At 48.9% G+C, this 15537-nt stretch overlaps 1 protein-coding gene across 7 annotated transcripts; it reads left to right on the top strand.

The window, feature by feature from the left end:
- The first annotated feature begins 5946 nt into the window (after positions 1-5946).
- On the top strand, positions 5947-13766 carry LOC100341851 (activated RNA polymerase II transcriptional coactivator p15). 7 transcript variants are annotated; one of them, XR_011379961.1, is made up of 4 exons: positions 5947-6035; positions 6975-7453; positions 8743-8868; positions 11802-13766. XR_011379961.1 is itself a non-coding variant. In XM_070052004.1 (4 exons), the coding sequence occupies exons 3-4, from the start codon at positions 9274-9276 to the stop codon at positions 9684-9686; spliced, it is 381 nt and encodes a 126-aa protein (XP_069908105.1). In that variant the 5' UTR covers positions 5947-6035; positions 6975-7453; positions 8743-9273; the 3' UTR covers positions 9687-9852. The 7 variants fall into 7 exon arrangements, 1 of the variants encoding a protein (XP_069908105.1); XM_070052004.1 differs by lacking the exon at positions 11802-13766 and adding an exon at positions 9508-9852 and having other exon boundaries at positions 8743-9475; XR_011379963.1 differs by having other exon boundaries at positions 5962-6199.
- Positions 13767-15537: the final 1771 nt, after the last annotated feature.

The raw sequence follows: 15537 nt of genomic DNA, 5'->3' as shown, positions 1-15537 counted from the left end.
TTAATGACTTGTCAAACACCTGCCCCAAAGAGTCTACTCTTTCCCCTCATTGCTGAAAATCAACTGGCATTCTCAACTCCATTCCCCTGGTCCATATGTCAACCCCATGCCAGCAAAACACTGTTTTCATCACTGGCTCTGCATGGTTTGTTCTTTTCAAAAGTTGTTTTGGTTATCTGAGGTCCCTTGAGATCCCAAATCAACTTCAGAATCTGCTTTTCCATTTCTGCGGAAATGGCTATTGGAAATTTGAGAGGGATAGCACTGAAAACATACATGACTTTGGGGAGTATTACCATCTTAACAATACTGAATTTTCTAATTCAGGAATCAGGGTGTACTGCCATTTATTTACATCTTATTAAATTCCTTTCATTAATGTTTCAAATTTTTAGTGTTCAAGTCTTAAGCCTCCTTGCTATAACTTATTTCTTATTTTTTAAAATATTTATTTATTTACAGAGAGAGGGAGAGATAGAAAGAAAGCTCTTCCCTCTGCTGGTTCACTCCCCAATGGCTGCAAAGGCTGGAGCCGGGCCAATCCAAAGCCAGGAGCCAAGAGCTTCTTCCTGGTCTCCCACAAGGGTGCAGCGGCCTGAGCCTGGGGGCCATCTTCTGCTACTTTCCCACGCCTAAGCAGAGAGCTGGATCGGAAGAAGAGCAGCCAGGACAGGAACTGGTTCCTATATGGGATGATGGCACCAAAGGTTGAGGCTTAGCCCACCATACTTCAGCACTGGCCCTGCTATAACTTATTTCCAAGTATGTTATTTTTGATGTTACTGTAAATGGAACTATTAATTTCATTTTCAGAGAGTTCAATATTAGTATATAGAAAGAAATGCAGCTGATCTTTGCCTATTGGTCTTGTATACTGCCTCTTTGCTGAATTATTTATTACCTCTAACATGGTTGGTTTTTTTTTTTTCTGGGGGGGGGGGGAAGGGGTGAATTCTTTAGCCTTTACTATATATCAGATCAGATCATCTGTGAGTAGACTGATTTCTTCCTTTCCAGTTTATATGCCTTTTATTTCTGTTTCTTGTTTGAGTTAGGTAAAAACAAAGGTAAGTACCTTGCTTCAACACTTCATGAATCCCAGACGCGTTAGAACAAACACACTTTTTGAGAGTAAGCTCTGCTCTGCTTCCATGGAAATTGGGTCTAGGGTTCCATGCTGTGATTGCAGGCTTCAAGCCTGCTGGCTGAGGGTTGGTGGCCTGCTGCTCATCACGGGGCAGCAGGTCCGATAGAGCTCCTCAGGGCCAGCCTGGGGAGCTCGGGGGCCAAGCAGGATGATGAGTGTAGGCGGCCAAGGAACCCCACCAGAGCTGGGAGATCAGTCAACGCCCAGGGCGCAGCTGGGTTCTCGACTTTATTGGGAGGGGGAAAGCTTTTATAGACACAGAAAGGGGGCTGTCCAGGGCACAAGGGAACTGAGCCAACCAGCTGAATGGTAAGGCAGGACACGAGCCGGGCATGCCCTCAAGGGCCAATCACAGCTGAGGACACAAACTGTTCACGAGTACGGAAGTCTCCTGTCAGGCTAGGTACCTCCCCCAGGGGCCATCTTGGGTTGTTGGAAACGCTGAGTCACTGGAACATGGAAGTACGGCAAAGGTTTAGCGGCCTCATTTCCTCTTCAATTGAAGCCCCCCGCAGTGGCCTAGTGGTTGAGATACCCATATCCTGCATTGGAGTGCCTGGGTTTGAATCCTGGCTCAGGCTTCTGACTCCAGCTTCCTGTTTGACGGCTCCAGTAGTTGGGTTCCTGCCACCCACGTGGGAGACTGAGATTGAGTCTCAGGTTCTTGGCTTCCATTGTGAGCATTTGGGAAGCCAATCAGCAAATAGGAGCTTGTGTATGCTCTCTCTCTCTCTCTGCCTCTCAAATAAACAAGAAACACCCTGGTCACTTCCAGAGGCTGGACTAAGAGGTGAACCTTTGAAACAACATTAAAGGAGAAGGAGAAGGAGGAGCAGCAAAGGATTATTGTGGAACCAGGGATGTGAGTGGGACAAAGACAAGTAAAAACTGCAAAGTTTCCCCACTTTTTCTCTTTTTATAAATAGCTTTCAGTTTTATAATAGCTTTAGGTTCATAGCAAAAATTGAGCAGAAAGTTATATTTTCCATTGATGTCACTTCTGTCCTTGTACTTTTTAACTGGTCCATGTATATCATATTTCAAAAAGTTTGTGAAAAATGTAATTATATAGCAAGGATTTTTGCCAGGCCCAAAAAGACAAATACCATATGTTTTCTCTGATCTGTGGTAACTAATAGAGTACAAAAAAAGTAATGTATAATTATTTGCATTGCAATCTGCAAAAAATTATTTCTGAGCATAAACTGTTGAGAGGAAATGGCTTAAAGTCTAAATGAACTTAATTATCTTGTAACCACACAGGAAATATTTAGATGTTACATTGCCATTGGACTATTTCGTTGAAAGAAATTATATGAATGACTAATTACCAAAAATAACTGTATATGTGTGAAATGGTCAAAAAAAGAAAAAGCAAGTATTTGGGTGCAAAAAAAGAATCGTAATCCAAGCACAATTTTTTCATAATACACATTTCCACAAAACTTTTGAAGACTCATCATATGCTTGGACTTCTTTTTTTGTCATTTCCAAAATAAACTTACCTTTTAATTCTATTGCCCATGATCTTTTTGAAGTCCACTTGTTTGGGATTCACATGGGAAGCCCACAAGGGTGCTGGCAGAGGGCTCCAGTTCAGAGCCGGATTTGCCCAGTGCTAATGCAACAGCATCTGAGAGAAAAGAAGAGAATGACTCTGTTTTGTGACATCCAGGACAAATTTTCAGGATATTCTTACGTCTGTCCTTGAAATAGTATGTGGCAAGCCTTAGCTCCACCCATCAGAGAGTAGACTAAAAAACAAACAAACAAACAAACAAAACTAAAGATCAAGATTCAGGTGAAGGAACTAGTTCAAACCAGTTGGGTCCAATATGGCATCCAGATTAACAGTCTCATTATATCCATTCAGATAGTAAAAATCAACCACTACTCACACCATGACAATTTACAATGGTTATGGCAACCTATGGATGTGACCATACAAGGAGAGAAAAATGATATGGGGTTATTCATTTCTGGAAGTCACCACCTCTTTCCCAGAAATAAGATGAATATTCCAGCCAAATATTAATACACATTTCTTAAACCCCTTAAAGGTAGAACTGCAACAATACGATGAGCTGCACTGTCTGTGGAGTGGTCTGCTCTGTGCTGCTCTCTTTAATAAGACCACCTTCCTTTCACTTTTCTGGATTGAGATCGACTTCCGTCTCTCACTGAAGTCAAGGACCCTCTGGACGCTGTGGTGGGACTTGGGGGGGAGGCGGAGCTCCACTCAGGGGTCCTCAGCTGACCTGTATCATCCTGGCTCACAGTAGCCTTGGGGCCTTTTTCTCTGTCTCCATAATACTCAAGAACAGAGAAGTCTCAGAAAGCTAATACAGGGGCGGTGAAGAGAAGAAAGACAGAAAGAAGGATGGCATGAAAAGGAAATGAAGGTAAGATTTCCTGACAACCTGGAAAATCCTCTTTGCAAAAGTAAAAAAGATAGCCAGCGCCGCGGCTCACTAGGCTAATCCTCCACCTTGTGGCGCCGGCACACCGGGTTCTAGTCCCGGTTGGGGCACCGGATTCTGTCCCGGTTCCTGCCATCGGATCAGCACAGTGCGCCGGCCATTGGGGGGTGAACCAACGGCAAAGGAAGACCTTTCTCTCTGTCTCTCTCTCTCACTGTCCACTCTGCCTGTCAAAAAAAAAAAAAAAAAAGACAGAAAGCAGTTTTATTTTTATTTTTGACAGGCAGAGTTAGTGAGAGAGAGACAGAGAGAAAGGTCTTCCTTCCATTGGTTCACTCCCCTAATGGCTGCCACGGCTGGCACTGCGCCGATCTGAGGTCAGGAGCCGGGTGCTTCCTCCCGGTCTCCCATGCAGGTGCAGGGACCCAAGCACTTGGGCCATCCTCCACTGCCTTCCCGGGCCACAGCAGAGAGCTGGCCTGGAAGAGGGGCAACCGGGACAGAATCCGGTGCCCCAACCAGGACTGGAACTCAGGGTGCAGGCGCCGCAGGTGGATGATTAGCCTAGTGAGCCGCAGCGCCGGCCAGAAAGCAATTTAAAAAGATTTATTTATTTATTCAAAAGGCAGAGTGACAGAGAGAGAGGGAAGCTGAAAGAGTGAGATCAATCCTCCATCCACTGGTTCACTCCCTAAATGGCCACAACATCCAGGGCTGGGCCAAGTAGAAGCTAGGAGTCAGGAACTACATCCAGGTCTCCCACAGGGCTTTCAGGGACGCATGTACTTGGGCCACCATCTACTGCTTTCCCAAGTGTGTTAGCCAGGAGCTGGACTGGAAACAGAGCAGGTAGAACTCAAACTGGCGCTCTGATATGGGATCCTGAAGCCACAATGCCAGCCCCAGTTTTGTTTTTGAACATTAATCAGACTGCAGAGCACATCATAGGTAAGCTGCTATGAGGTTGCTAAGACAGAAGGAACTCTCACTTCTTTCAAAGTTGAGTAGGTACAATCTATTACACACGTTCTCAAGATTAACGGCAATATCTTCTTGAAAAAAGACCTGACATGGTTTGCTACACAACTTTTCAGTTTATTCTAAGGTTACTGGGTAATTAGGGAAGCCATCTGTGCTAAATTGCCTTTACCATAAAGAAAAATAAGACCTCTATCTATCTCTATTACAAACAGGTAGCCACAGGCATTAACTCTAAGTTCCTGATGATAGGGAGATGGGGCAATCTTCCTTAATATTTAGATTGAAGAGCCAAAGTGACTCCATTTTAAAACAACAACAACAACAACAATAATAATAATAATAATAATAAAGCAGCCTCTGTTTCCCGTAGCAGACCCGAGTTCTTGTAAAAGCAGACATTCAGGCATTCTGGAGACATCAAAGCTTACCAAGGACAGTTAGCTCAGTAGACCAAGCACAGCACAGTAGAGATTGTTAAACAAAGTAACTCCCTGTACCCAAAGCTCCCGCTGATGTAACCCTGTGGCTTTTTCCTTTAAAAACTCTCCCAAAGACGGGGCCTCACTCTTTCCTCCGATGCACGGGTTGGTTGGATGGGGTCCCTGTCGCGGCTTGTACTCTCAAATAAACCTTGCTTTTGCAGTTCGGTGTGATGACTCTCTAGGGGTCTCTGCGGGGATCTAACGACCTGGGCACAAGATTCAGAGTTGTGTCCCCTCCTTCGCCCCTACTGCTGCCACTAAGAAAACACTCCGACTTGTAAAGCTGACAAGATACTCATTCCTCTTTCCAAAGATCTACACACGTATCCATCAGGCACGTGGTTTACAAATAGGTCTCAAGGAAATTCGCTGAGGGAGGGAGGGGAAGCAGCAGGGAAAATCCAATTTTTTATTTACCATTACACTTAACCGCTCTTTTCCAAGAAGTGTAGTAGGCGCGCTTTGCAGAGCCCCATTGGCAAGCTGCACAAGCCACCATCGTAGGCAAATTCCTAACCAGCATCGTAAATAAAGGGCAGGAAGCCAGGCTCCAGCCCGCGCGAGGCTTCTGTCCTCCAGAAACTGCATGAAGGTGTGCTGCTGACTTTGAGGACTTGCACAGCAGGAAACTACTGCGAGGCACCCAAGGGAGCACCCTTAGGGTGAGGCCTTAAGTGGGCTGGGGAATGGCTTTGCTCTGTATCTCCCTCGAGGAAAATGGGAATGACCACAGGTATGCGCCAGCGGAATGAGGTCAAACTCGTAAGGTCCTCAGGTAAGGTACCTAGTACGCTAAGGAAGGCCTTAGCTCAGAGAATTTACGTGGGCTAAGGCGCAAAAACCCAAGCCGGAAGCACGCTCACTAGTCGGCGCGCTTCAGTGACGGACTCGCCGACCGGAAATGCCTTGGCGGAAGCTGCCCCAAGGCCTTCTGGGGAATGTAGTCTTTCCGATGAATGGGTCTCGGGTCTGAGACTTCCCTAGGCACTTCGCTGTGTTTTTCAGGTATATTAAGAAAAGAGACGTCATCGTGCTGATAAATGGCATGGACCAGAAGCGGCTCCGTGGCGGCCTCTGGGAACCGGGTCCTGTGAGGACCTTTGGTGTAGGTTAGCGTCGGATGGCGGGACGGGCTGGTGTAGGTGGCCCTGTGAGCGAGGCCCACACAGGTCCGTGGTCCCAGGGTGCCCTTTCCTGTCGGGGCAGGGAGAGTCTGGAAAGGCCAGGCTAGTACTACTGGAACGCTAGTACTAGTAGAGCGTGGCTGGCGACCAGGGCCGGGGCCGGGGGGCTCGGTCCGGATGTTCAAGATGTTTCTGTTTGGACACCGGAGGCGTGGCCATGGGACTTAACCTGCTTGTGTGAAGCAAGAGTCTGGTCTCTTTTGAAGAGGTTATGCTGTGCCAATTAATTAATGGGGAGGAAGGTTCCGATCGTGTGTCGCGAAGTTTATTTGGGCTGTGGGTTTAGCCATCCTTTCTGGACAGAGGGGGGCGCAGCTAAGGGCTCTGTATTCCGGGGTATTTTTTTTTTTGGGGGGGAGGGAGCGCTTATTGAGTTTCTGCATCTCCAAATAGTGGTGAAACTTAGGGTTGATGGTGAAGTCCAAGGGTCTTGTTTTTGTTTGGAGGGGCAGGGTGTGTCCCAGGTGGTGACTGGAGGCAGGAGGGAGTGGGGGGACCTTAATTTGCCTTGGTTGATTGGAGTGAGTGGAGGTGAGCCTGAATTGATCAGAAAGGAAGCTGTAAACTGGGAGAGGTAAGGGAGAGTGGCAGGGGACAACGTCGAGGGCCTACAGGTCAGAAAGGAAAGAAGGTAGAGGATCCAGGGAACTCCCTGTTTGTTGGATGGGGCTGTGAGATGACAGGCCCCCTGCTGAAGACGATAGGCTTAGGGCCACATACAGCCCTAGCAATGTCACACTGCTTCTCCGTCCCACAGGAGGTCCTTGATACATGGAAACGAGATGGACCTGAGTCCTCCCCGGGCAGCAGAAATCCATCTGGAGATGAAAGAACGTCTACCTGACCCTCTGGCAGACTATCAAGGCATACCCTGGGCTGACTCTGGGGCCATGATCTCGCCTGATCCTGCCCTGGGGAGGGCAGGACTAGGAGATTTTGCCTTCCAAGAATGGTAAAGATACGGAAACCATGAGGAAATTGGCTTGAAATCCTTGAGGCAGAAAATGAGAGTTGCTGAGAGTCGAGAGGAGAAGAGGGAGCCGAGGTTGCAGGTTCACCTGAGATTGATGCGGAGGTCACAGCCGAGTAGCATGGCTGCTTCCTGCATCCTGAGCCACAGAAGGACTACTGTAGGAGCACCGTGGGAAGTCTGGTTCTCAGCTTCTGTGTCTTCCTCTAGGTTTGATCTCAAGTGATGCTGACTGGCTCCAAGAAAAAGAAGGAAAGCCCCAAATCGTGGTGAGCTGTGATCACACTATTTTTTGCCTGCATTGCCTTAGGAGGGGTGAAGCATTTAGGTAGATGAATGAAACACCAGGGCTTCATTGAAAAGGGATGTGAAAATACATAGGCCAAGACAGGGATTTGGGGGCTGGCACCCACAGCTCAATAGGCTAATCCTCCACCTGCGGCGCTAGCACACCGGGTTCTAGTCCCAGTTGCTCCTCTTCCAGTCCAGCTCTCTGCTGTGGCCCGGGAGTGCAGTGGAGGATGGCCCAAGTGCTTGGGCCCTGCACCCACATGGGAGACCAGGAGGAAGCACCTGGCTCCTGGCTTCGGATCAGTGCGATGCGCTGGCTGCAGTGCGCCAGCTGCGGTAGCCATTGGGGGGTGAACCAACGGCAAAGGAAGACCTTTCTCTCTCTCTCTCTCTCACTGTCCACTCTGCCTGTCCAAAAAAACAAAACAAAACAAAACAAAACAGGGATTTTACAGTTACCGTTTGGTGACCTAGACTCTTCAGAAATGCACCTTCCAGACCCCATCTGTTCACTCAACTTGTCTTGGTAATCAAGGGTTTTGTTTTTTTTTTTGTTTTTTTTTTCTCCATTGTCTCCTCTAAATCTTTACCACCCACTGACGCCCAGCACAGGCCCTGCATCCATGATTGCTTTTCCTTCTCCAGTTCAAATTTCCATCTCTGAATTCTTCCATTACAAACCCTCCAAGGTTACTCTTTTTTTTTTTTTTAATAGCTCAGGGGCAGGGTTCCTTCCCTTCCCTTCCCTTCCCTTCCCTTCCCTTCCCTTCCCTTCCCTTCCCTTCCCTTCCCAAGCCAGGAGCCAGGTGCTTCTCCTGGTCTCCCATGCGGGTGCAGGGCCCAAGGACTTGGGCCATCCTCCACTGCACTTCCAGGCCACAGCAGAGAGCTGGACTGGAAGAGGAGCTACTGAGTCAGAACCCGGCTCTCCGACCAGGACTAGAACCCGGTGTGCCAGCGCCGCAGGCAGAGGATTAGCCTATTGAGCTGCGGCGCCGGCCTCAAGGCTACTCTTGAAGGACACTGCTTGAAGTTTTCAAATGGGTGCACAAATTTTTTGTCCAAGGAAGTCCTAGGTGTTCAAAGGCCTAGCATGTATTTCCTGCATTAGCTACACCCCTCACAGGCTTCTACTCTAAACCAGGTGTGTGGCAGCTCCCAGAAGAACTGGCTGTGGAGAACCATGTTCTTTGGAAAGATCAACCTCTTGCATATGCAGACTGTCCCGGGCAATGTGGCCTGCTATACCCTAGTATGTTCCTTGCAGGGTCTGGTATCTCCAGGGATGTGGCTGTAATCTTCATGGCGTCCGGATGGAAGAGGCTGAGCTCTGAGATGATGGAGCCAAATGAAGAAGTGATGCTGGAGCGTGGCAGGAATCTGCTGTCCTTGGGTGAGGCTGTTCTTTCCTTTCCCTCATTAATTCGGTAGAGATGTTCTGACCACCACCACGTGCCAGGAGATGTTCTGAACACCTAGGATGAAATAACAAACCCTGTCCCCTAAATGGGCTTGCTTTCTAGTATAAGAGGACAGACAACAAACAAAAGCTTCATGTGCTGGCATATTGTAGTATGATATGTTACACAGTGATAACTGCCTCACAGTGAAAAAAATAGATAAAACAGGATAAAGGGGTATGGGGTATAATGGAGCAACTAGCTGAATGTTGCAATGGGGTGTTTGAAGTCAGTGTGGAAGTAACACTTGCTCAAAGACAGAATGTGGTGAGAGACTTAGTGCTCTGGGTATCAGCAAGTAGGCGAGTAGGAGACGGCTCAGCTGCAGGAACGGAGCAATGCCCAAGTCCAAGGAGCTTGTTCCTTCATCTGGCAGTGATGCTGACAGTGAAGATGACAACAAGTTAAAGAGGAAAAAGCACGTTGCTCCAGAAAAACCTGTGAAGACGCAAAAGATGTCCGGAGCTCTGTCATCTTCCAAACAGAGCGGCGGCAGCAGAGAGGAGAGCATGTTTCAGATAGGGAAAGTTTTAGTTCTGTGTGCTGCCAAAGCGAGCGCCAGACAGGGAAAGTGAGGTCCATTGGTGTTCAGGGCTTCAAAGGGAAAGTTCTAGCTGATATTCCAGAATACTGGGTGGACCCAGAAGGTGAGATGAAGGCAGGAAGAAACGGCGTTGCTTTAAAGCCAAAGCCGTGGAGCCAGCTGAAGGAACAGGTTTCTAACACTGATGCTGCGATGAGAAAACTGTAACATCCAAGCCGTGTAATGCCCGTAACGTGCTAGTTGTCTTAATCTGTCTTTTTACATTGGCTTTTGTTTTCTGAACATTGTTTTCCAAGCTATTGTTTATCGGCATTGTAGAACAATTTGTAAGGTGAATACTGTAATGTACATTATTAAAAATGTTCAGAGTGAAGCTCATTGTCAGCTTTATTAAGGAAGATTGCTTTGTGCCCACCTAGTGTGAAATAAAATCAAATAATTACAATCTTTAAAAAGATAATAAGAACACTAGGGCCAGCGCTGCGGCTCACTAGGCTAATCCTCTGCCTTGCGGCGCTGGCACACCGGGTTCTAGTCCCGGTCGGGGCACCGGATTCTGTCCCAGTTGCCCCTCTTCCAGGCCAGCTCTCTGCTGTGGCCAGGGAGTGCAGTGGAGGATGGCCCAAGTGCTTGGGCCCTGCACCCCATGGGAGACCAGGATAAGTACCTGGCTCCTGCCATCGGATCAGCGCGGTGCGCCGGCTGCAGCGCGCTGGCCGTGGCGGCCATTGGAGGGTGAACCAACGGCAAAGGAAGACCTTTCTCTCTGTCTCTCTCTCTCTCATTGTCCACTCTGCCTGTCAAAAGAAAACAAAACAAAACAAAAACACTAGGTATCTAGAGCGAGAGCATCCAAGTGAGGGGAATTGGAAGACCTTAGGGAAGGGCTGTGCCTGCCCTATGAGGAACCGCAAGGAGGCCAGTGAGGCTGCAGCAGGTTTGCAAGGAGAGCAGTGGTGAGGCCTTCTGCGTCACAGGTTAACACTGTGTCAAATTTGTTGTGTTTGTTGGGCTTCAGAAACCACATATTTTCTTTTTGTTTGCTTAAAAATATTTAGGCAGATGCTGCTGTCAATGGGAAGTTTTTCTTTTGCACTGATTTTTGAAAAAACTGAAAAAAGGGCAGATTTTGGAGTGGTTTGGGGCACAAGGTGCTGGAATCCCTGTCCACTGCTGAGCGCCCTATACCTGGCTGGGAACCTGGCTCTGAGAAACGTTCTAAGTTTGTTTACAAGCGGAAATTTTGAAGTTCAAATGAGTTGCATATGCATTCTCTGTCACCACTGTTTCATAGTCTCCTACATTGGGACCCCCTCCAGACTGGGTGGCTTTTCATGTCTGTCAATCCCCTTTAAAAATATATGTATTTTTATATTTATTTGAAAGGAGCAGGGAGAGAGAGATTTTACATTTGCTGATTCACTCCCCAAATGCCTAATGTAGCCAAGGCTGAGCCAGGTCAAAGCCAAGAGCCCAGAACTCAATCCAGATCTCCTAAGACAGGTGGCAAGGACCCCCTACTTGGGCCATCATCTGCTTCCTCCAGAAATGTGCATTAGCAGGAAACTGGAATCAGAAGTGGAGCCGGGACTCCAACAGAGCCTGCCTGACATGCGATGTGGATGCCCCAAGCATCTTAGCCACTGTGCCAAACACCCACCCATCAGTCCCTGTTTTATAATTATTAAAAAAAAAAAAAAAAAGTCATGAGGGAAATTTCCACATGGGTCACAGGAGCCATTAATGCCAAGTAGAGCAAAGTATTGTGGACAGCATATATTAATTGCTCAGTTGATTTTTTTAAAAGATTAATTAATTAATTTAAAAGGCAGAATGACAGAGAGAGAAAGCTCCCATCTGCTGGTTCACTCCCCAAATGGCCACAACAGCCAGGGCTGGGCCAGGTGGAAGTCAGGAGTCAGGAACTCCATCTGTCTGGGTTTCCCACATGGTTGACAGGGGGCCCAAGTACTTGGACCATTTTCTACCGCCTTCCCAGGAACATTAGCAGGAAGCTGGTTAGGAAGTGGAGCAGCCTGAACTTGAATCAGCACTCTGATATGGGGTGCCAGCATCACAGGTGGCTGTTTAACCTGTTGCACCACAGTGCTGACCCCTTAAATGATTTTAGTAGAAGGAAAAGGCTAACTCAAATGGAAACTATTTGTGGAGTGCCTGCCTGAAAGTTTCTCCTAGTGTGACATAGAAGATGTCTTTGGTGTAGATTTTCTGGATTGCAGTAGAAAATAGAATGTGTAAAAATGGAACATAGAGGGTTCTGGTGGGAAACAAGTTGTTCAGGAGACATATTATCAATTACAGGTGCGGCAGTAAGACATTCTGTCTCCCAAGACAAGGTGCAGTGGCCCAGCAGCACCGCTCACGACTCCTCCGACAACTTATTTCTTCCGAAGAGCCAAAGCCGGAAGTCTGCCCTTGCTCCCCTGCGCTGGTCTGCTCCTGTCAAATTCCTCAGCCAGCACTTGCTTCAGATCTTCCTGGACTTGTGTGCGGAAAATCATTTCCAGCCAAGGGGGTTCCTCCCAGGGCATCGGAAGCAGCAGGGTGCTGACCACGGCTGCAGGGAGCAGGTGGCTTAGACCCTGTGTGTGTGAACACTGAGAAGAAGAGCATTCTTCAGCCCATTCCAAGGACAGTCAGCAAGGCCCAGAGAAGGCAACGTGGTGGGAGGAACAGAGCCACACTCAGCCCAGGAGGCAAGCCCTGTGCAGCCAAAGGACTGAAGGAATTAGAAACCTTGAGATTTGGGGCAATCAGCTGTAGGGGGTATGAGCCAGACTGTAGCCTAAAGTCAGGTTCCATCACTGACCGCAGGCCCCTCTTGGGGAAGAAGCCCCATGTTTGCAGAAGCTGTGGGCAAGGCCAAGTCAGCCCTCCTCAGATCCCATCAGACACATTCGCTAGAGAAGCCATCTGTGTGCAGTGAGTGTGGCCGTGACTTTGGCCAAACGTCACTTCTTCTTAATTACCATCGCACACACTTGAGGGAGAAACCATCTGAGTGTGGTGAGTGTGACCGAGGCTTCAGCTAGAAGTCCAACCTCAGCAGACACCGGAGAACACGTTCAGAAGACAAGCCTTGCTTGTGCAGGGAGTGTGGGCAGAGCTGTAGGAAGACGCCAGTCCTCGGCACCCATCAGCGCACGCTCTCGAGAGTGAAGCCTCCTGTTTGCAGTGTGTGTGGGTGAGGCTGTGACAAGTCATCCTACATCAGACGTCAGAGGTCACACTGGGGAGAAGCCCTGTGTGTGCCCGGAGTATGGACGAGGCTTCAGTGACAAGTCTGCCCTCAGAAGATACACACTTGGGAGGAGCCATTTGTGTGTGGGGAATGTGGGTGAGGCTTTTACAGTCAGCTGTCCCCATGCCTGAGAGGACACTGGGAGAAATGTCATGTGTGCAGGGAGGATGAGTGAGGATTTAGCCGGAAGTCAGATCTCATCAGACACCAGAGGATGAGTATACACAGGGATTGTGGGTGAGACCCATGTGCATAGTCCCTATGTTTTGCATGGAGTGTGAGAGTAACCACAGAGGCTCCCAGGACACATTCAGACAAGGGCACAGTGTGAGTGTACACGTGTGGGTAGCTAGCTTTGAGTCAACCCTCAGTGTACACAAGAGGACACGTGTAAGGGATAGGTTTTGTGTGGGGGGACTGTGGGTGAGGCCTTAGCAGATATCCAGGGGTAGACTTGGGGGACAAGCGTTCAGGGAGTGTTGATGAACATGGACAGAAGAATGAACAGGCCCAAGGTGGCCTACTCAGGGGAGCTCTTTGCAGGGAGTGTGGATGAGGCTTTTGTGTCACAACCCACAAGGAGACTCTATATGGGCGGACCCTGTAGCACTCGGCCCAGATGGCCTTGTCAGGACCAAGACCCCAGCTGCTGGAGAGAAGAGTGCTGCAGCCTGCAGAGGTGCATTCCTCAGTGGGGCTGAAGGACTGGCACTCAGCCAGGGGCTCACCTTCCTGACCCGTGACTCCGGGCCAGTGATGTTTAACAGAAGGTGCACTTGAGGGGGAGGCCTTGTAGGTGCAGGGGTCACAGGCAGGACTTGAGCAGTGAGACCACAGGGCACCCCTTGACTCCTGTGTGAGCAGGGCTGAGAGTAGAGCTTTATCCAGTGTCTGGATGAAGGGGATTCTGGCCACCACAACCACTGGCCCTTATACTGCATGTGAGAGTGAGGATGGCAGTAACAAAGAGACATTTCCTCCACTTTTTGGAATCAGAATAAAAAATAGGCTTTGTTTAAGTAATCAAAGAATGATTGGCTTGTTTTCTCTTCATGCACCAGTTCTTGCCCATCCTCCCTTCTGCTCCGATCTCATTTTTTTTTTTTTTTTTTGACAGGCACAGTTAGACAGAGAGAGAGAAAGGTCTTCCTTTTCCATTGGTTCACCCCCAAAATAGCCGCTGCGGCCTGTGCATCACGCTGATCGGAAGCCAGGAGCCAGGTGCTTATCCCGGTCTCCCATGTGGGTGCAGATGGACTTCGGCCATCCTCCACTGCCTTCCCAGGCCACAGCAGAGAGCTGGACTGGAAGAGGAGCAACCGGGACAGAATCTGGCACCCCGACCAGGACTAGAATCCGGTGTGCCGGCACTGCAGGCGGAGGATTAGCCTATTGAGCCACGGCGCCAGCCACTCATTTTCTTTAAGAAGCTCAGGCTGTGGACCCTAGTCACTCATCCAAGCAGAAAGGGGCAAGCAATTCAGATTCACATCCCAGATTTCCTGACAATCAGCTTTGGAGAACCCGCTCCCTTGCAGGGGTAGGGGTGATCGGCATCTGGAGAGGCCAGCGGCAGGGGGGGAAGTTCCCAGGTCTCCAGGGACTGGGTCACCTCTCCTGACGGCTCGCTTTGGTTTCTTGCAAAGCTCCCTTCCCTGGAAGCCTTCCATTTGTCTGGTCTCTGTTCCGGTCTCTTTCCTGAATCCTTCTTTACGGCACCGCAGTATTGCAGTTCCCAGTCAGTCTGTTCACAGCCTCCAGTTCCAGAGACCCTTTACTCACTCACCTTGCTGATGCTTCAGCCAAGCCCAAATGTCCTCCAGTCATGAGTCGTTGATTTGGGCCTTTTAGCTACTCCCACGTCAGATCAGAAAAAATATGTCTGAAATCCCTAAGCCTCCACTCCTAGGGTCCTGCTGATGATGGCCACACATTATCCCTCTAGTAACTAGTCTAAGACAGCCTAGATACACCTCCCCTACGCATGCATGTTTTCAGGCAAAGGATCTATGGTTTAGCCACACCTCTTAGTCTTCTCTCAGAGCCCCAATTGCCCAGTCTTGATAACTCCCCATTGCCCTAACAATGACTTCTGTCCTGGACCAAAAACTGTTCACTGGAGAGGATCTGCTAGCTTACAAAAAATTAGTTTGTCCAATTGGAGTTTCCCAGGTCCACAGAATGAATAGCAGGTCTGGAAAGTCAGAAAAAGCACAGGACTGGCGTGGCGCAGCAAGTTAAGCCTCTGTTGGCAAGGCCTTCACCCCATGTCAGAGGGTTGGTTTCAGTCCTGGCTACTTTGCTTCCAGTCCAGCATTCCCTGCTGATGTGCCTGGGAGGCAGCGATGATGATGAAGAGAGAACTATAGTGACAGCAGTTCATCTGCCGCTCAGAGAGGCATTCCCTGATTGCCTTGCCAAAAGTGTACCCTACCACTCTCATCCCCTCCCCCTGTGTCATTATTTTCCCTCATATCATTCTCATGTGACATTGTACATGTCTTCATTTGGTGTATTGGCTGTCTTTCCCACTAGAACATAAGCTCCTTGTGTCCAAGTAAGAGTGCTTTATCTTAGTAGGTGCTGAATAATTAGTCTATTTGTTTATTACAGAGACAGAGAGATCTTCCATCTGCTGGTTCACTCCCCCAAATAGCCACAACAGCCAGGGCTGGGCCAGGCCAAAGCTAAGAGCCAGGAGCTTCATCCAGGTCTCCCACGTGGGTGCAGAGGCCCAAGGACTTGGCCTGCCTTCCGCTGCTTTCCCCCTCTGGATTAGTAGGGAGCTGGATCAGA

The sequence above is a fragment of the Oryctolagus cuniculus genome, chromosome 11 (genome assembly GCF_964237555.1).
Source record: "Oryctolagus cuniculus chromosome 11, mOryCun1.1, whole genome shotgun sequence".
In the NCBI taxonomy this organism is placed as follows: domain Eukaryota; kingdom Metazoa; phylum Chordata; class Mammalia; order Lagomorpha; family Leporidae; genus Oryctolagus; species Oryctolagus cuniculus.
This window is presented reverse-complemented; position numbering and strand designations above follow the sequence as displayed.

Excerpts from the sequence above, each read along its gene's own strand:
- LOC100341851 (XM_070052004.1), top strand. The coding sequence starts at position 9,274 with ATGCCCAAGTCCAAGGAGCTTGTTCCTTCATCTGGCAGTGATGCTGAC. Across the intron at positions 9,476-9,507 it reads AGGGAAAGTTTTAGTTCTGT|TGAGGTCCATTGGTGTTCAG; the intron begins GTGCTGCCAAAG and ends AGACAGGGAAAG.